At 35.6% G+C, this 14,709-nt stretch overlaps 1 protein-coding gene across 1 annotated transcript; it reads left to right on the top strand.

The window, feature by feature from the left end:
• Positions 1–219: 219 nt before the first annotated feature.
• On the top strand, positions 220–2,450 carry LOC110690347. The gene is made up of 3 exons (XM_021867170.1): positions 220–354; positions 493–630; positions 2,163–2,450. Exons 1-3 carry the CDS (start codon positions 288–290, stop codon positions 2,318–2,320), a joined length of 363 nt encoding a protein of 120 aa, XP_021722862.1. The 5' UTR covers positions 220–287; the 3' UTR covers positions 2,321–2,450.
• The last annotated feature ends 12,259 nt before the right edge of the window (positions 2,451–14,709 follow it).

Below are 14,709 nucleotides of genomic sequence, written 5' to 3'. Positions count from 1 at the left end.
ATTATTTTCAAATACGTGTATTAGAAGCATTTTTTTTATTGCTTTTAGTTGCAGCATTAAACTTTCTTTATTTTAAGTTTTTTTTTATTCGGGTACCCATCGACCCGACCCGAGAAATTCGGGTACCCGAAATCTGGGTACCCGGATTTCTCGGGTCGGGACATGGGCCGAGTAATTGACTACCCGAAAATCCAACGGGTACCCGAAAATCCTTGCCACGCATGAAAATATTATCTTTAAGGTTGTTATCATGTTATTTGTTCATCAATTCTCAATAATTTTAAGCGATGTTCATCATTAATCTGCTAGACATTAAAGAAACAAATAAAGAGAGAATTCCTTCTCTTCACGTTGGTATGATGATCTATAATTTTTTGCTTTGAAATTTAAAGTTTTTAGCTTACTTTAGGGATAGTTTTAAGTTTTTTTGGTTGAATTTTGTCGGATCTTGAAGATCTGAGTTGAGCCGCTGAATCATTTTGATCTTTTTAGGTTTTATGGAGATTGCGTCGAAGAGTATTTCGAAGGAACTCAATGGTCGCCCTAACTTCCACTTTCCTCTACTCGGATCGGCGGTCGATGAATTTCAATGTCCATTTTCTCTGGGTGATCTGTGGGTTTGTTTGAAAGGTTAGTGTTTTTTGGGTTTTACATATTTCTGTTTTCAATTCGTTGATATTTGTCCTCGAGTTTTCACTTGTAATTGTATTTTGATTTTTTTTAGTTGTCTTTGATCTGTTAGAATTTTTTTTTTAACTTTTCTTTAAATTAATTTTGATTTCTGGGATTTTTCTGATTGTCAATAATAAAAAATGGGAATCTGTTTGAGCCTCTGTTTGTTAAATTAGGTTTCTTTTAATAGAAACATATGACGAGATCTTTTTTTTTTTTTTTTTTTTTTTTTTTTTTTTTTTTGTATTAGTATTAGTTTGGCTTTCAAATTTGGTTTCAAGTGTCATGAATTATGATATTCGGTTTATTTAATTTGTGCTCACTTATAATTGATCTTGTTAAATACTGTAATTTGGTTTCTGGATATATAATTTTCAGATCTGGGAATTTTCATTCATTGCTTCTTTCTAGTTAAATACTGTAATAGTTTAGTGCCATGCATTGGTAAGGCTTTCTAACTTGAGAATACTTGACTTGAGTGAATGGATTTTCTGGTGTATTGCCCCTTGATTTCTTTAGACAATGTGGACCTTTGAGAACTGTTAATTTAGCTTATACATAGTTTTCATGGCTGATCCCTGATAGTTTGAGCTCATGTGTTGGAATTTCTGTGCTTAATTTGTCTACTAATTAGTTTTTATTTTGGGGCTTTACCTGCTGGGATTTAGGGTTTGCAAGGGTTAAGGTCACTTGATCTGTCTTATAATATGTTGAGTTATAAAATTCCCAAGGGAATGGATGGATTGGCTAACCTGAGAACCATTACTTTGAGTAAAAACCGGTTTGGTGAAATTGGAGGGTGCTCATTGTTGAAATCACTTGATTTTAGTGGGAATTTGTTTTCTGAGAACCTGCCAAAGTCAAGTAATTGTTGAACTTGAGTTTCATTGGGTATCTTAATTTGGAAGAAAATTCCTTTGCAGGTCAGGTTCTTGAATGGATTGGAGGGTTACAAGGGCTTGAAAATCTGGATCTTTTAGCTAACAACTTCTTTGGTGTTTTGCCAACTTTTGTGGGAAAACTTAGGTCTTTAAACGTGTTAAATATGTCAATGAATTCGTTGAGTGGTAGCTTACTTGAATCTATGGCTGGTTGTTTAAGCCTTCAAGTTATAGATTTTAAGCAGAATCTATGGCTGGTTGTTTAAGCTTCAAGTCTTAGCTTTCTGAATTTCTTGTTTGCCCTCGCTTCACGAACTCAATGCATACTTTATCCTGTCACATAATCTTAGGCCATTTTTTGTTCATTGATTCACGTTAACTCTAATTAGGATTTGTCTATAACTTGTGTATGATTTGTCTTTAATTCTTCATATGTAGTATCTGACTTTATCAATGTTGAAGCCAAATTTACAAAACTTGTGTATGATTTGTCTATGGTGCTCTCTCTCCTTGTGAATTTATAAAACTTACTAAAAGGTTATAAAAAAAATAGATGTCAATTATGAAAGAAGTTAGTGATCAATGTCCTAATTTTCCAATTTGTTTCAGGCTATTTTGATGAAATTTTGGAAGCACAAGTAAATTTGGGCATGGATAGAAGGCGAATTAATTTGGTTGGTGTTGCTGCTGCTCGTTGCTGTTGTTATGCTCGTTGCTGTTGTGATCAATGTCCTAAATTTTCCAATTTGTGTTCCATTATTCACTAAATTTTGTAATCATTATTAATATGAACTTTACATTTGGATGGGTTTATAAGCAGTTTTTAAGTTACAAAATTGGATTTGGTGCATGTATTATAGGATAATAACCAATATTTAGATTTGATTTATGTTATAATTTGAGTGGTGAATGGAATAAAGAATAGGGGTATTGTAACTGGCACATGTGCTTGTTACAATACCCCATAATTTTTTGTCTTGTTTAGAGATTATTTGTAACGGGCAGTTTCAATGTCCGTTACAAATAGCCAAGTATTTGTAACGGAGAGGTAAAGTGCCTGTTACAAATACTTGGTTATTTGTAACGGGCATTCATGTCACTCGTTACGAATAAGTAGTTATTTGTAACGGGCGTTTCACCTGCCCGTTACAAATAATTACTTATTTGTAACGGACAGTGCCCGTTATGAATAACTTTTTCCTATCCGTAACGGCCACATACATAACGGTCGCTGCTCGTTACGAATAAGCTCTTTTTGCGCGTTATGGATAGCCTTTTTTCCTCTAGTTACCCTTGATTTACAATCAATCATGCTAGGAAGCTTAAGCAACCTTACTGCAAAATAGACAAACTTATAACTAACCAAGTGAGTCATAAAAGTGGGTCAGCACCAAACTTACAAAATATCACAGTATCGTACCTTCAGCTCATTTCCAATCAACCACCTTTCAACTCACCTTGAAAGATACTTACAACAGATGGATTTCTAGTAGCAAGGCAAAATATACTCTTCTCAAACATATCAGATTCAAAGAGAGCGCACAACTCATGCTAACATGCTTCTTTCCACAACTAGTCAATCAAGGTTTATCCATATGATTCAGGATTTTTCATCCACCACTACTTGAATACATACCACACAACTAATCTCTGCATACACCTTTCGATCAAGAAAGTCAACCCAAGATGATACACAACTAGCTAAAGCTTTAATCCAATACACCTTAGATGATGAACTCATCAACTTTACTGGCAGAATAAAGCTTAGGAAGAAAGAACAAATTCTATGAACGAGCAAAACTAACATGTCATGTCATAGGAAAACATATACTTGAGACATTTCACAGGATTTAACATATCAAGCTCGTACATGATAAACGTAACAGATATTCAGCATACATATCACCCACAGTCCCACAACCCTTCATGCTTTACGTGAAACATATATAGAAGTCAATTCTTCATTATTGGAAACCCCCACATCACATATATATACCACATGAAAATGATCACGACTCGGGTAACAAAATAAGGAGTATCAACCAAATTCTTAGGTGAACTACTTGCTACACAAATAAACAACTTAAACATATCATTAACCCCCACAGTACTAATTTTCACACAATATTAATAGATTTTAAAGACATATGGAATGTTAATTCCCATCCTTACCTCATGTGGGGCACTTACACTTCAAACTTGCACGACCATTCTAGTTTTATTAAATCAAGCCTTTTTATTATGCTAATAAGCACGAAAATCAATCCGGTCTCATCTAGATCATCAACAAGAAAAATAATTGCTACACCTCTAGCCAATTAAATACATTTCAAGTTCGTGAACAAAACTAATTAAGATCACAAGAATTAAAAAAAAAACAATAATTCTAAATCCCCTTTTAATCTAAAAAGGGACACTTACAAGCTTATCACATACTTTGTGCTCAACAAAACATTGTGCATGATTAGGAATAAGGTCAACAAAAACATTATCGTAAGATAGAACACATGTCATCCCTAATCTACTAGGACAAAACACATTAAAGTCCATGAATATAAATAAATTACCATTGGACTAAACAAACATTAGCAGAAATAAATTACTTGCAAACCAACGAGCAAATAGCCACAAATAAACGTCTTTCACGGAGACCTTCCTCCTCAATACTATTCATTTACAAGAGTAAAACTAACATACTAGTCAGTTACAAGATCTAACCCATCTCATCCCCACATTGCATTGCAATAGCTCATAATAATAAATGTAAAGTTAGAAAATAATTATTTGAGAAGGACTTATCTGATTTTGTGCATGTACCAAAGCTATTGACGAGCCTAGCTAGATGATTATATTCTGAAACATCTAGCAGCAACATCTTCAATATCGCAATACCCACCGGACTAACGGAGTCGCTTAACTCAAGCTTCGACTTAAACAATCTTGAAATTAATCCACTTGATGCAGGGGCGTCAACTATTAAATTCCATGAATTTACAATCATGAGATCAAATCATCTATGCGATTCCCTTGATAATTCCAAAGTATAAAATCCTCATCAAATTTATTCAGTTGAGTGCCATTAATCTTTTGCTTAACCAATACAAAATAAATCCTCCAACTTATTGGCAATTCGCCTAACTCGGCATGTTGTTCTTAAAACCTAATTCAACTCCAATATAAAGAGTCAATTGCATCATTATGGCGTAATATCTTGAAATCCAATTCGATATCCGAAATCTGACAATCAACTCAATTGTCCCCAACAAATTACAATCTTGTTGATAGCTTCGTCAATTACATCTGTAATAAGTCATAATCTTGATTCCAATTTCTGGATACAAATTCTTCATCCGAATAATAGTTTTCTCAAATTGAATAGGAACCAACAGTATAATAAATTAATACTATTTCGCTTCTAAATTGTTGGTAAAATACACGTCGATTCCAATGACAAAATAGAGAAGATGAAAGGGAAAAATACTTGAATGAAGATCTCAAACTCACAGTCGCGCCGTGAAACATAATTGATTGCTTTAGAAGCGAAATACGCCACCACCGGTACAGGTTTCCAGATGACACATGCTCCTCAAGTTTAATGCAACTCTCTTTTGTAATTTGTGTACCCAAACCCGAAGAGTGGAATTGCTCAAGAACTATTCAGATCTCAAAAGATAAGTTTGTGTTTGTGCTTTCGAATGTGAATAATGAAATAGAAAAGGCAATATTCGTATTTATATGTGTCTTGAAATCATGAAACAAATAAACCAAACCGACCTAAGGAAGAGGCGGGCCCGATCGGGCAACCAGCCGCCCGATCGGGAACGAGATAAAATTTCCCAGACCTGGTGTCACGCCCGGTCGGGCGATCTGGAAATTTCACCCTTGGCGAGCAATCGAGCAAGAGTCGCCCGATAGGGCTCGTCAAAAACTCAACTCCACCGCTCGTCGGGCGAACCACCGCCCGATCGGCGCGCGAGAGCCCTCTTTCTCCTTAGCCACCGCCCAGTCGGGCGAACCACTGCCCGACCAGGCGCGAGAATCTTCCGATTGCATTACCATTTCCAACAGTAATTAATTGTTTGTTGGGGTTTAGTTAAAAAAGAAAGTCTATCAATTTAAAAGTAAGTTTAGTATCAATTTTAACCCAACTTAAGTAACATTAGTATGGTTGCAACTTGTATAATATGTCTATAATCGAGTAAAATGTTATTATTGTAACCTAATTTTTTTTTATCTCATCCAACATGTATAAATTTTCCATCTCATATGAGTGAAAAATGGGGGAAAATGGGTTGCACAAATAAAATGATACCCTGTGATAAAGTAAAAACCTTTAAGGTATAAATTTTTATAAATTCTATAGACAGTTATATCCCTAATTTTTTTTATATTTACCCCCATTGAATTCAGATGCCATTGTCTTTTAAATCACCAAAATTGATTAATTATTTGTGTTTATTTCAATATTTAAAGCATATTTTAGGTCTTCTTTGGTAAATGGCTTTTGAGTGACTTGATTGACTTTTGACTTTCTATCTTAGTCAAAGACTAAAAAGCCAAAATACATCCTGAAAAGCCGACTTCTCTGCCAAAAACTATAAGTTAGGGGTTTGTTTGGAATCGCAGATTTTTTTTTTTTGGTTTTTTATTTTTTAAAAGTATATTATATATGTCACATAATGAATCAAAATTATTTATACTAATTTAAAATCATTATAATTTTGAAAACTGACAACAAAAAAGTGGAAACACCTTTTTCTTGTTTCCTGTTTTGGTTCTTATTTTTAAAAAAAAAAAAAAGGAAACTGAAACACCTTTTTCTTGTTTCCTGTTTTTGTTTCAATTTTACAATGTCATAAAATTTTCTTGTTAAGAAAATATATGAAATGGATATTGTATTAAATTTGATCTAAAAATTCCCAATAAATTATCACAATTATTTGATCCACTTAAGTTAAATTTAATAATATTATATATTTTTCCCTAAATTATCAATAAATTATCACAATTATTTGATCCCAATAGATTATCACAATTATTGTATTAAATTTGGTTTAAAAATTCCCAATAAATAATCACAATTATTTGATCCACTTAATTAAATTTAATAACATTATATATATTTTTCCCTAAATATTCTCAACCACACAATAAAATTTATGTTATATATTTTACACAATATTTAGTTGAAATTTTAGTTAAGAAATATGATTATAAAGTATATGAAATAAAATAGAAAGAAATGTAACTTGTATATGGTATATGGAATATGGAAAAATATTTTTTGTATAAAACTTTACAAATAATAATAATAATAATAATAATAATAATAATAATAAGACTATGAACGGTAAGACTTACCGTTCTGTTCATTGTTATAGATTGGGCGTTCCATTGTTCTCCGTTTCGGCACCGTGTTCCGCTTGCTTAAGGGGTTTTCGACGGGCATATTTTTGGGGATCATGCAGTGTCTTGTGCTGGATTGGTGGGTATTAAACATCGGCACAATGTTGTTCGTGATACCCTTGTTGATATTTTTGCTCTGGGATTTCTGCGAGAAAGGAGGTTAACGTTGGGTTAACAGGAGGAAATGACAGGGCTCTTCGACTAGCAGATCTGTTGCTTTATTCCTGGGGCAGAGGCCTTGATGTATGTGTTGACTTGATGGGGTCTTCTCCATTGACACACTTCGTTCCTGGTCGTGTTGTGTCGGTTGCGGCTCAGCGGAAGCGGGATAAGTATGGCACGCGTTGCAGGGCTATTGGCTATGGGTTTCTTCCTTTCTCCTTTTCTTCTTTGGGGATTTAGAGAAGGATGATGTTGCGTTGCTGAAGAGGATTCAGGCGTTCGAAAAGACTGAGGATATTGGTGCTCGTGCAGCTGCTCACATCTTCAACATGATTGGATTCGCTATAGCTAGAGGAGTGGGGGCCCAGATTGTATCTCGGCTCCCCACTAATTTCTTGTAAATTGATTGACTTTGTAGGTTTTTTTTAAATAATAATAATAATAATCAATCTGGTTGACCGTTCGATCATGTTAAGTGAGGTACGTCGCCGTTGTCCGGGCATTTCGCGATGGGTTGAATTCTGCTATTCTAATCTAGCCAGGTTGTACTATGGGGACCAAACCTTATGGCCATCTCAAGGGGTGCAGCAGGGTGATCCCCTTGGTCCTTTGCTTTTTTCTTTGGTTTTACAACCCCTGGTGTGTAAAATTAGAGAGACTTTTGATGTATGTCTTCAGGCTTGGTATTTAGATGACGACACGATTATTGGTGACACTTTGGTGGTGGGGCAAGTTCTGCAGTTGCTTATGGAGGAAGGACCTCGTTCTGGGTTATGTCTTAACGTGGATAAAACTGAAGTTTTCTGGCCTACGGAAGACCCTCGAAGCAGGCTGGTGGGTGTCTTTCCGCCTAATATTGCTCGACCTTTGCTTGGTTTTAGGTTGCTTGGATGTCCCGCTAGTTCCGATTTTGGTTTCAGTGGTGAGCTTGTGATGCAGAGGGTGACCAAGACCATTGCCCTTATGGATAAGGTCGCTATGCTCGATGATCCTCAGTATGAATTGTTGTTACTTAGGGCATGTACTGGAGTTTCAAAACTCTACTTTGCATTACGTACTTGTCCTCCTATTACTTTTGAGGTAGCTCAGCGCACTTTTGATGGATTGGTGATTGGCAGTGGCGGCTTGCCACCTTACCATTTGCGTTTGGAGGGCTTGGTGTTTATTCTGCAGGTGATGTTTGTCACTATGCTTTTCTTGCTTCTCAGTTGCAGTCTGTTGGGCTGCACACACAACTTCTTCGGCATGCTGGCATTGTTGGTCTTGGACGAGCCTTTGAGGATGCGTTGTGTCTGTTTAATGGAACAGTGGAGTCTGATATTTTGAGTAATCCTAGTGAGGTCGCTGCCCCTAAACTCATGAAGAAATTGGCAGATATGTATTTCACAAAGATTACCACTTCTGCAAAATCTGCTTATTCTTTAACTCCTCGACAATCAGCATTATGGAAATCACAGCAGGGTGATCACACCTCTGCTTGGTTTCGGGCGGTTCCTATTTCGAGGTTGGGTCAGACGATGAACGCCAAGACTTATCGATGTGTGTTGTCCTATCGGTTAGGTGTTCCATTGTTCTCCATCTCGACGTCGTGCGCTGCTTGTTCGAGGGTTTTTGCTGGAGATATTTTCGGTGATCACGCGGTGTCTTGTGCTGGTATTGTGGGTATTAAACATCGGCATAATGTTGTTCGGGATACCCTTGTTGATGTTTGCTATCGTTCTGGGATTTCAGCGAGAAAGGAGGTTGACATTGGTTTGGCTGGAGGGAACGACGAGGCCCTCAGACCTGCGGATGTGTTACTTTATTCATGGGATCGTGGTCGCGATGTCTGTGTTGATTTGACAGGGTCTTCTCCTTTGACACAGTCACGACCATCTGACTTTATTCCTGGGCGGGTTGTGGCTGATGCTGCTAATCGGAAGCGGGTTAAGTATGAAGCTCGATGTCAGGCGATTGGATATGGTTTCATTCCCTTCTCCTTTTCTTCGCTTAGGGAATTAGAGAAGGAGGTTGTTGCGTTACTGAAGCAGATTCAGAGGTTCTCGACGACGCAAGACATTGGGGCTCGTGCTGCAACTCATATTTCACTAGGGTAGGATTTGCTATAGCTAGAGGAGTGGGGGCCCAGATTGTATCTCGGCTTCCCACTAATTTATTGTAGGATGTATGACTTTTGTTTATAATAATAATAATAATAATAATAATAATAATAATAATAATAATAATTGTAGAGAGATTTGTCAAGTCATTTTTTATAGTAATGCTATCATTATAAGTCTATAATATTTTTTTTTTGTAATTTCTTTTATAAAAAAAACCAAAGACACCAGGAGATGACATGTGTCATTACTGGTGTGTCTTTTAGTATATATATTATATTGATTGATGATTGATTGATTATTGATAATAATGTGTATTATACTAATATCTAATTTTCATGATTTTCTCATAACAAAATTAATTATATTTACCAATAAAAAAAAGCTGCTCAAAAAAAGATAAGTATCACCATAATATATATATTTTTTTTATCATCTTTGATCTTATTATTTCTAATTCGATATGAAATAAGTTAAATTGAGGTGAAGTTAATGTAGACTAAGTGATTACACTTAAATTATACTCTGAATATACCTCAAAATAAAAACTAAAGCTTAAAAAACTTTTGAATTAGCCTTATTCACTGCACCTTATTTTTGATGAATTGAAATCATTTTTACTAAACCACGAAATGCGTGTCAAGGGCCAGCAATTGTTGTCACAGACCAACATAAGTCCTTCCAACTAAAAAGTATCTAAGCATGAAGTTGCATCTTGTTGGTATGAGTGGTATATTAAAAACATTTGAAGTATCAACATTTGCATCTTGTCAGGGTTACTTGTAATTTTTTTTTTCAGGGGTTACTTGTATGGATTACTTATTCAGGTGGATTACTTATTCAGGGGTTACTTGTATTTTTTTCAAGGGTTACTTGTATGGGTTACTTATTCGGGGGTTACTGTATGGGTTAATTCAAGGGTTACTTGTATGAGTTACTTATTCAAGGGTTACTTGTATGAGTTACTTATTAAGGAGTTACTTGTATGGGTTACTTCAGGGGTTACTTATATAAGTTACTTATTCAAGAGTTACTTGTATGAGTTACATATTCAAGGGTTGCTTGTAAGCCCCATACCAAACCAGTAACACCCTACAAGTAACCCCTGACCAAAACCAGTAACCCCTGACCAAACCTGTTCACCCTACAAGTAATCTCTGACCAAACCAGTTGCACCCTACAAATACTCTACAATCTAATCATGTTACTATTATTGTTTCTGTTGCTGAATTTTTGACGAAGAATGTTCGATTGAAGATTCCACGAAGAAAACGAGCTCACATTTCTCAGGTTCTCATCGATTTAGGTTCTCATCGATTTCACTACTTCAAATGTTTTTTATGATCTTAAGGTTAATTAATCGCAATTTTCCACAGCAATTTGACACTAAATTTCTACAATTTCGGGCTTTAATTGTAGCAATTTGACAAGAGGAGAGAGAAAGTGGGTGGAGTAGAGATATGTTGTTGGTGATGTGTGGTCTGACTTGGAGAAAAAACTAAGAAAAGAGGAGAAAGAAAATGGGTGGAGTAGAGATATGGTTGTTGGTGATGTGTGGTTTGGCTTGGAGAAAAAGCTAAGAAAGGAGGAGAGAGAAGACTTGTGGTATTTTAAAATACTCCCTCCGTTTTTAAATACTTGCTTCATTTCTCCATGCGCGGAGTTTTAGGAGAAATTGGAGAAAATAATAAAATATGGAGGTAGTGGGTTGGTGGAAGAATAAAAAATTGTAAAAAGCAAAAGTAGTGGAGGAATGGAAAGAGAGAGAATATGAAATTAATAAAATATGATATTTTTTGGGTCCATTAGGTGAAAGAAATGAATTAAATATTCTAAAAACTTTCTAAATAAAGAAATAGAGCAATTATTTAAAAACGAAAAGTGGAACAAGTATTTAAAAATATAGAGAGTAATATTAATAATAATTGTGGCTGGTCATAACGTGTGGCCAGCCACATCCACATACAAAAATTTGGAATTATTTTGTAAGGTGAAGTGAACATGCAAGACCTTAACCTAAGATGTACCAAACAATGAATTCTTAACATATACAAAGTATAACTTTATTCAAATTATCTCAACTCAACATTATCTGAATTGATACCATCTTAAAACTTGATTCATCTTCACTAATATATCATAATACTTGCAAACCCATCAACAATGTTTGCCCCGGACAGGTTCATGGAATAAAGTAAGGAAATTAAGTACTAGTACATGTTATCAAACCAGAATTACTTTTAAGTGGCTTAAAACAAGGGCTACAAACATCCGAGTAGTCGAGCTGATCAATTTAAGTTAGTTTGAATTATGTTTGGTAAGAAATATTAGTGTTCAAGCTATTTCAAGCTTGAACAAGTGTAAAACAAGCTTAATTAAATTAACAAGCCATAATCTATACTTTTATTTATTTTTATATGTATTAAAAAGTGTGGCTAAAATGTTTACGTGTCACGTAAATCTGCACAAGTATTGTGCCATTTCATTAGTGCTGCAACAATTATTTCATGTCATTATCAACTAGGAAAAAAATCCCACAAGTTTTGAATACTAAAACCTCATGGATATAAGATCAGACTTCTTAACATCTTAGCCAATAATAATTTATGTTTTCTATATACACATAAATAAATATATAACTTTAAGTAAACATAACAAAGAATTATATTTCAAAAATCGGCTCGGGCCGAAAAAAAAAGGACTGGATTGAACGGTTCGGTCTCTGGGTTGAGAAATTTATTTTTCTAGCTAGTCTTCGATTCGGTCCAAAACCCTATAAAAATTGGCCTTGGACCGAATCGGTTTTGTGCTTATAATAATGCAGAAAACTTAAATAATGATTAAGATAATCCTTAATAAGATTGAAAAACTTTTATTGTATCATCTTTTTTGTTCGAAACTACAAAAAAAAAAAATCATTAAAAATATTAAGTTCCTTTATTTGTTTTTCAAGTTTTCCATAAAATTATTAAAAATTTAGTTATTTTTTTAAATTCTAAAATCGATCAAAAGTGGTCTGGTCGAGTTAGGTCCTAGCTTAATTAGCCTGGTCTTCGATTCTTAAAATTTAAATCTTTGGTCCGGTCCAATTTGGTCTTGGATCAGACTAGAAAAAATAAATAAAGAGGAATAGCCTGGACAATTACACGACAATGGATAATTATTCTCTTTAAATCTTCTCTTTTACTAACATTATATTTTAAAGTAGCAACCTAATGCGAATGCACGGTAATGGATCGGATTCAAATCGGCAAAATGGTACTCGCATCCACCCATTATTCCAACTGCTCCGATCCATCCACATCTATCCGTCACCCGCTTATACTTTGTATGTTCGTCATCTGCTCATAAAACGGGTGGATCAGGTGACGTAATTATTCACATATAAAACGTAGTTGAGTTAGGAGTGCGTAGCAAATAAAAAAATGGAAGTAATTAATCTTTCCATGCATATGCTTTAATTGCTCTTTAACTGTCTAATTAATTATACTGCAGCCCAAAAACTGTTTTTTGATGCTAGGCTGCATAGGATATCAGTTGGGATAAATGGTTTTGTTGGCTTAGGTTTGACTTTTTAACAATGCGTTGGATTCATCCTTTCTTATGATATGGGCTGACCCAATAAGAAAAAAAGTATTATTCTCAGCCTATTATAGGATGTATTATTTTCGTTTTTTTTTTTTTTTTTTTTTTTTTTTTTTTTTTTTTTTTTTTTTTGCAACATTTTAACTTTAACATGCCATTATTTATATATGTTGTTAAAAAATATCAAATACTCGTACTTTCTCACCATTAACTATTTTTAGAAATATTAGTTCATTATGTGGGGTTGATTGGATTTTCATTTTGTTATAAATTTGTAGTGCATTAATTATTATAACAAAGAAATTGTTGGGGAAATTGTTTTACCGGGTCATAAAAATGGCACAAAGTCGGACAAATTAACACTTCGAGGCCTGAACAAAATCAGTTTATCAAAGTAATATTTCGACCCTTAATTTACAAACCGGGTATCACGAAATTACTAGGAGATACAACTGTTGTAACGGATGTGAGAAAGAACAAATTAATGAATGCAAAACAAATAAATAGCACACATAGATTTACGTGGTTCACCAACAATGTGTTGGCTACGTCCACGGGCAGGCGAGAGAAAAGCTTTATTAATCTTAAGAAAATTCCAGATTACAGATTGATAATGTCAATTATCAATAATAGACTAAGCTATGAATAAACCCTAACTAAGAATATGTATAGCTTCCCCAAATAAGATAGATTAGTGCATAAAAACGACCCATAAACCCTAATAAATCGTGTGGGTTCCACCGTGCACAAACGGAGAGCTCTCGCTCCCTATCGAGCGAGCTATCGCTCGGACCCCAGTCGAGCTATCGCTCATGGTCGAGCGAGCTATCGCTCGGCCCCTATCTCACCTTCAACCTTCGCGAGCTACAGAGCGAGCTATCGCTCAGCCTAGTTGAACCAATCTGTCTTCGTGAGCTATAGCTCACTCGCATAGGAGTTATAGCTCCAATTTCGTCGCAACTCCATAGCTCCAATTTCGTCGCAACTCCATATGCTTCCGAAACTACCGAGCTACCTCTCGAGCTGTAGCTCGCTACTCCTAAACCCAAATTCAAGGCATATTTCAACAATCTCCACCTTGACTTAAATCCTCTCACAAAACCAGATAACCAGACGCATTGATCACAATGCCCAGACTCTCCCTGCAACCAGACTTGTCCCGAAAGACAAACAGACCAGATTAGCCCTGTAGGACTCCAGATTAGCCCCGTAGAGCTCCAGATTAGCCCCTAAGGGCTACTAACAGCTTCGAATAATTTGTAAGTCCAAGCAACATTGGGACTTACTCTACGGAACTAGATTCGAACAGACGGCTTGACAATGCTTCTTTCTAGCACGAGCAACACCTCCCTTGGGCGACTCAGATATATCCACCTCTCCAACAGATAGTGCAAAAGCCACCTTGTCTTCACGACCTTTCCTTTGGGGAGAGTTCCCAAAGATTACTTGCCGACCAAGCGCCAAACTAAACTGACCCAATTTCAAAGGCGAAGACTGTGATGCTTCAGATTCAGACTCATACTAAGATTGTGAGTGTTGACTGATCTTTCCCGGACGTGGACCACCACCCCCACCTAGAGTGACTCTATGCTCCACTTGTTTCTCAACACTACCACAAAAAAATGATGTGACAACACCAGACTCAAAAACAGATAACGTAGACCCTTGCAAAACATACAATGTCTCCCGTTTAACACCTTTCAGAACTACCTTTGAACCCTTGTAGACATACAATCCTCCACCTTCACCTTTGAAACCGAACCCTTCTCTGTCTAGAAGACTAAGTGAAATCAAATTCCTCGTGATCTGTGGAACTTGCCTAACATTGTTTAACATACATCATTTACCATCATGTGTTCGAACTCTGATGGACCCTATACCAACTATTTTGCAGACATTGTTGT

Source organism: Chenopodium quinoa, unplaced genomic scaffold, assembly GCF_001683475.1.
Source record: "Chenopodium quinoa cultivar QQ74 unplaced genomic scaffold, ASM168347v1, whole genome shotgun sequence".
Classification (NCBI taxonomy): domain Eukaryota; kingdom Viridiplantae; phylum Streptophyta; class Magnoliopsida; order Caryophyllales; family Amaranthaceae; genus Chenopodium; species Chenopodium quinoa.
Note: the sequence above shows the minus strand (reverse complement) of the source record. Positions and strands in the feature narration are given on the sequence as shown.

Excerpts from the sequence above, each read along its gene's own strand:
- LOC110690347 (XM_021867170.1), top strand. The coding sequence starts at position 288 with ATGTTCATCATTAATCTGCTAGACATTAAAGAAACAAATAAAGAGAGA. Across the intron at positions 355-492 it reads AATTCCTTCTCTTCACGTTG|GTTTTATGGAGATTGCGTCG; the intron begins GTATGATGATCT and ends TGATCTTTTTAG. Across the intron at positions 631-2,162 it reads TCTGTGGGTTTGTTTGAAAG|GCTATTTTGATGAAATTTTG; the intron begins GTTAGTGTTTTT and ends AATTTGTTTCAG.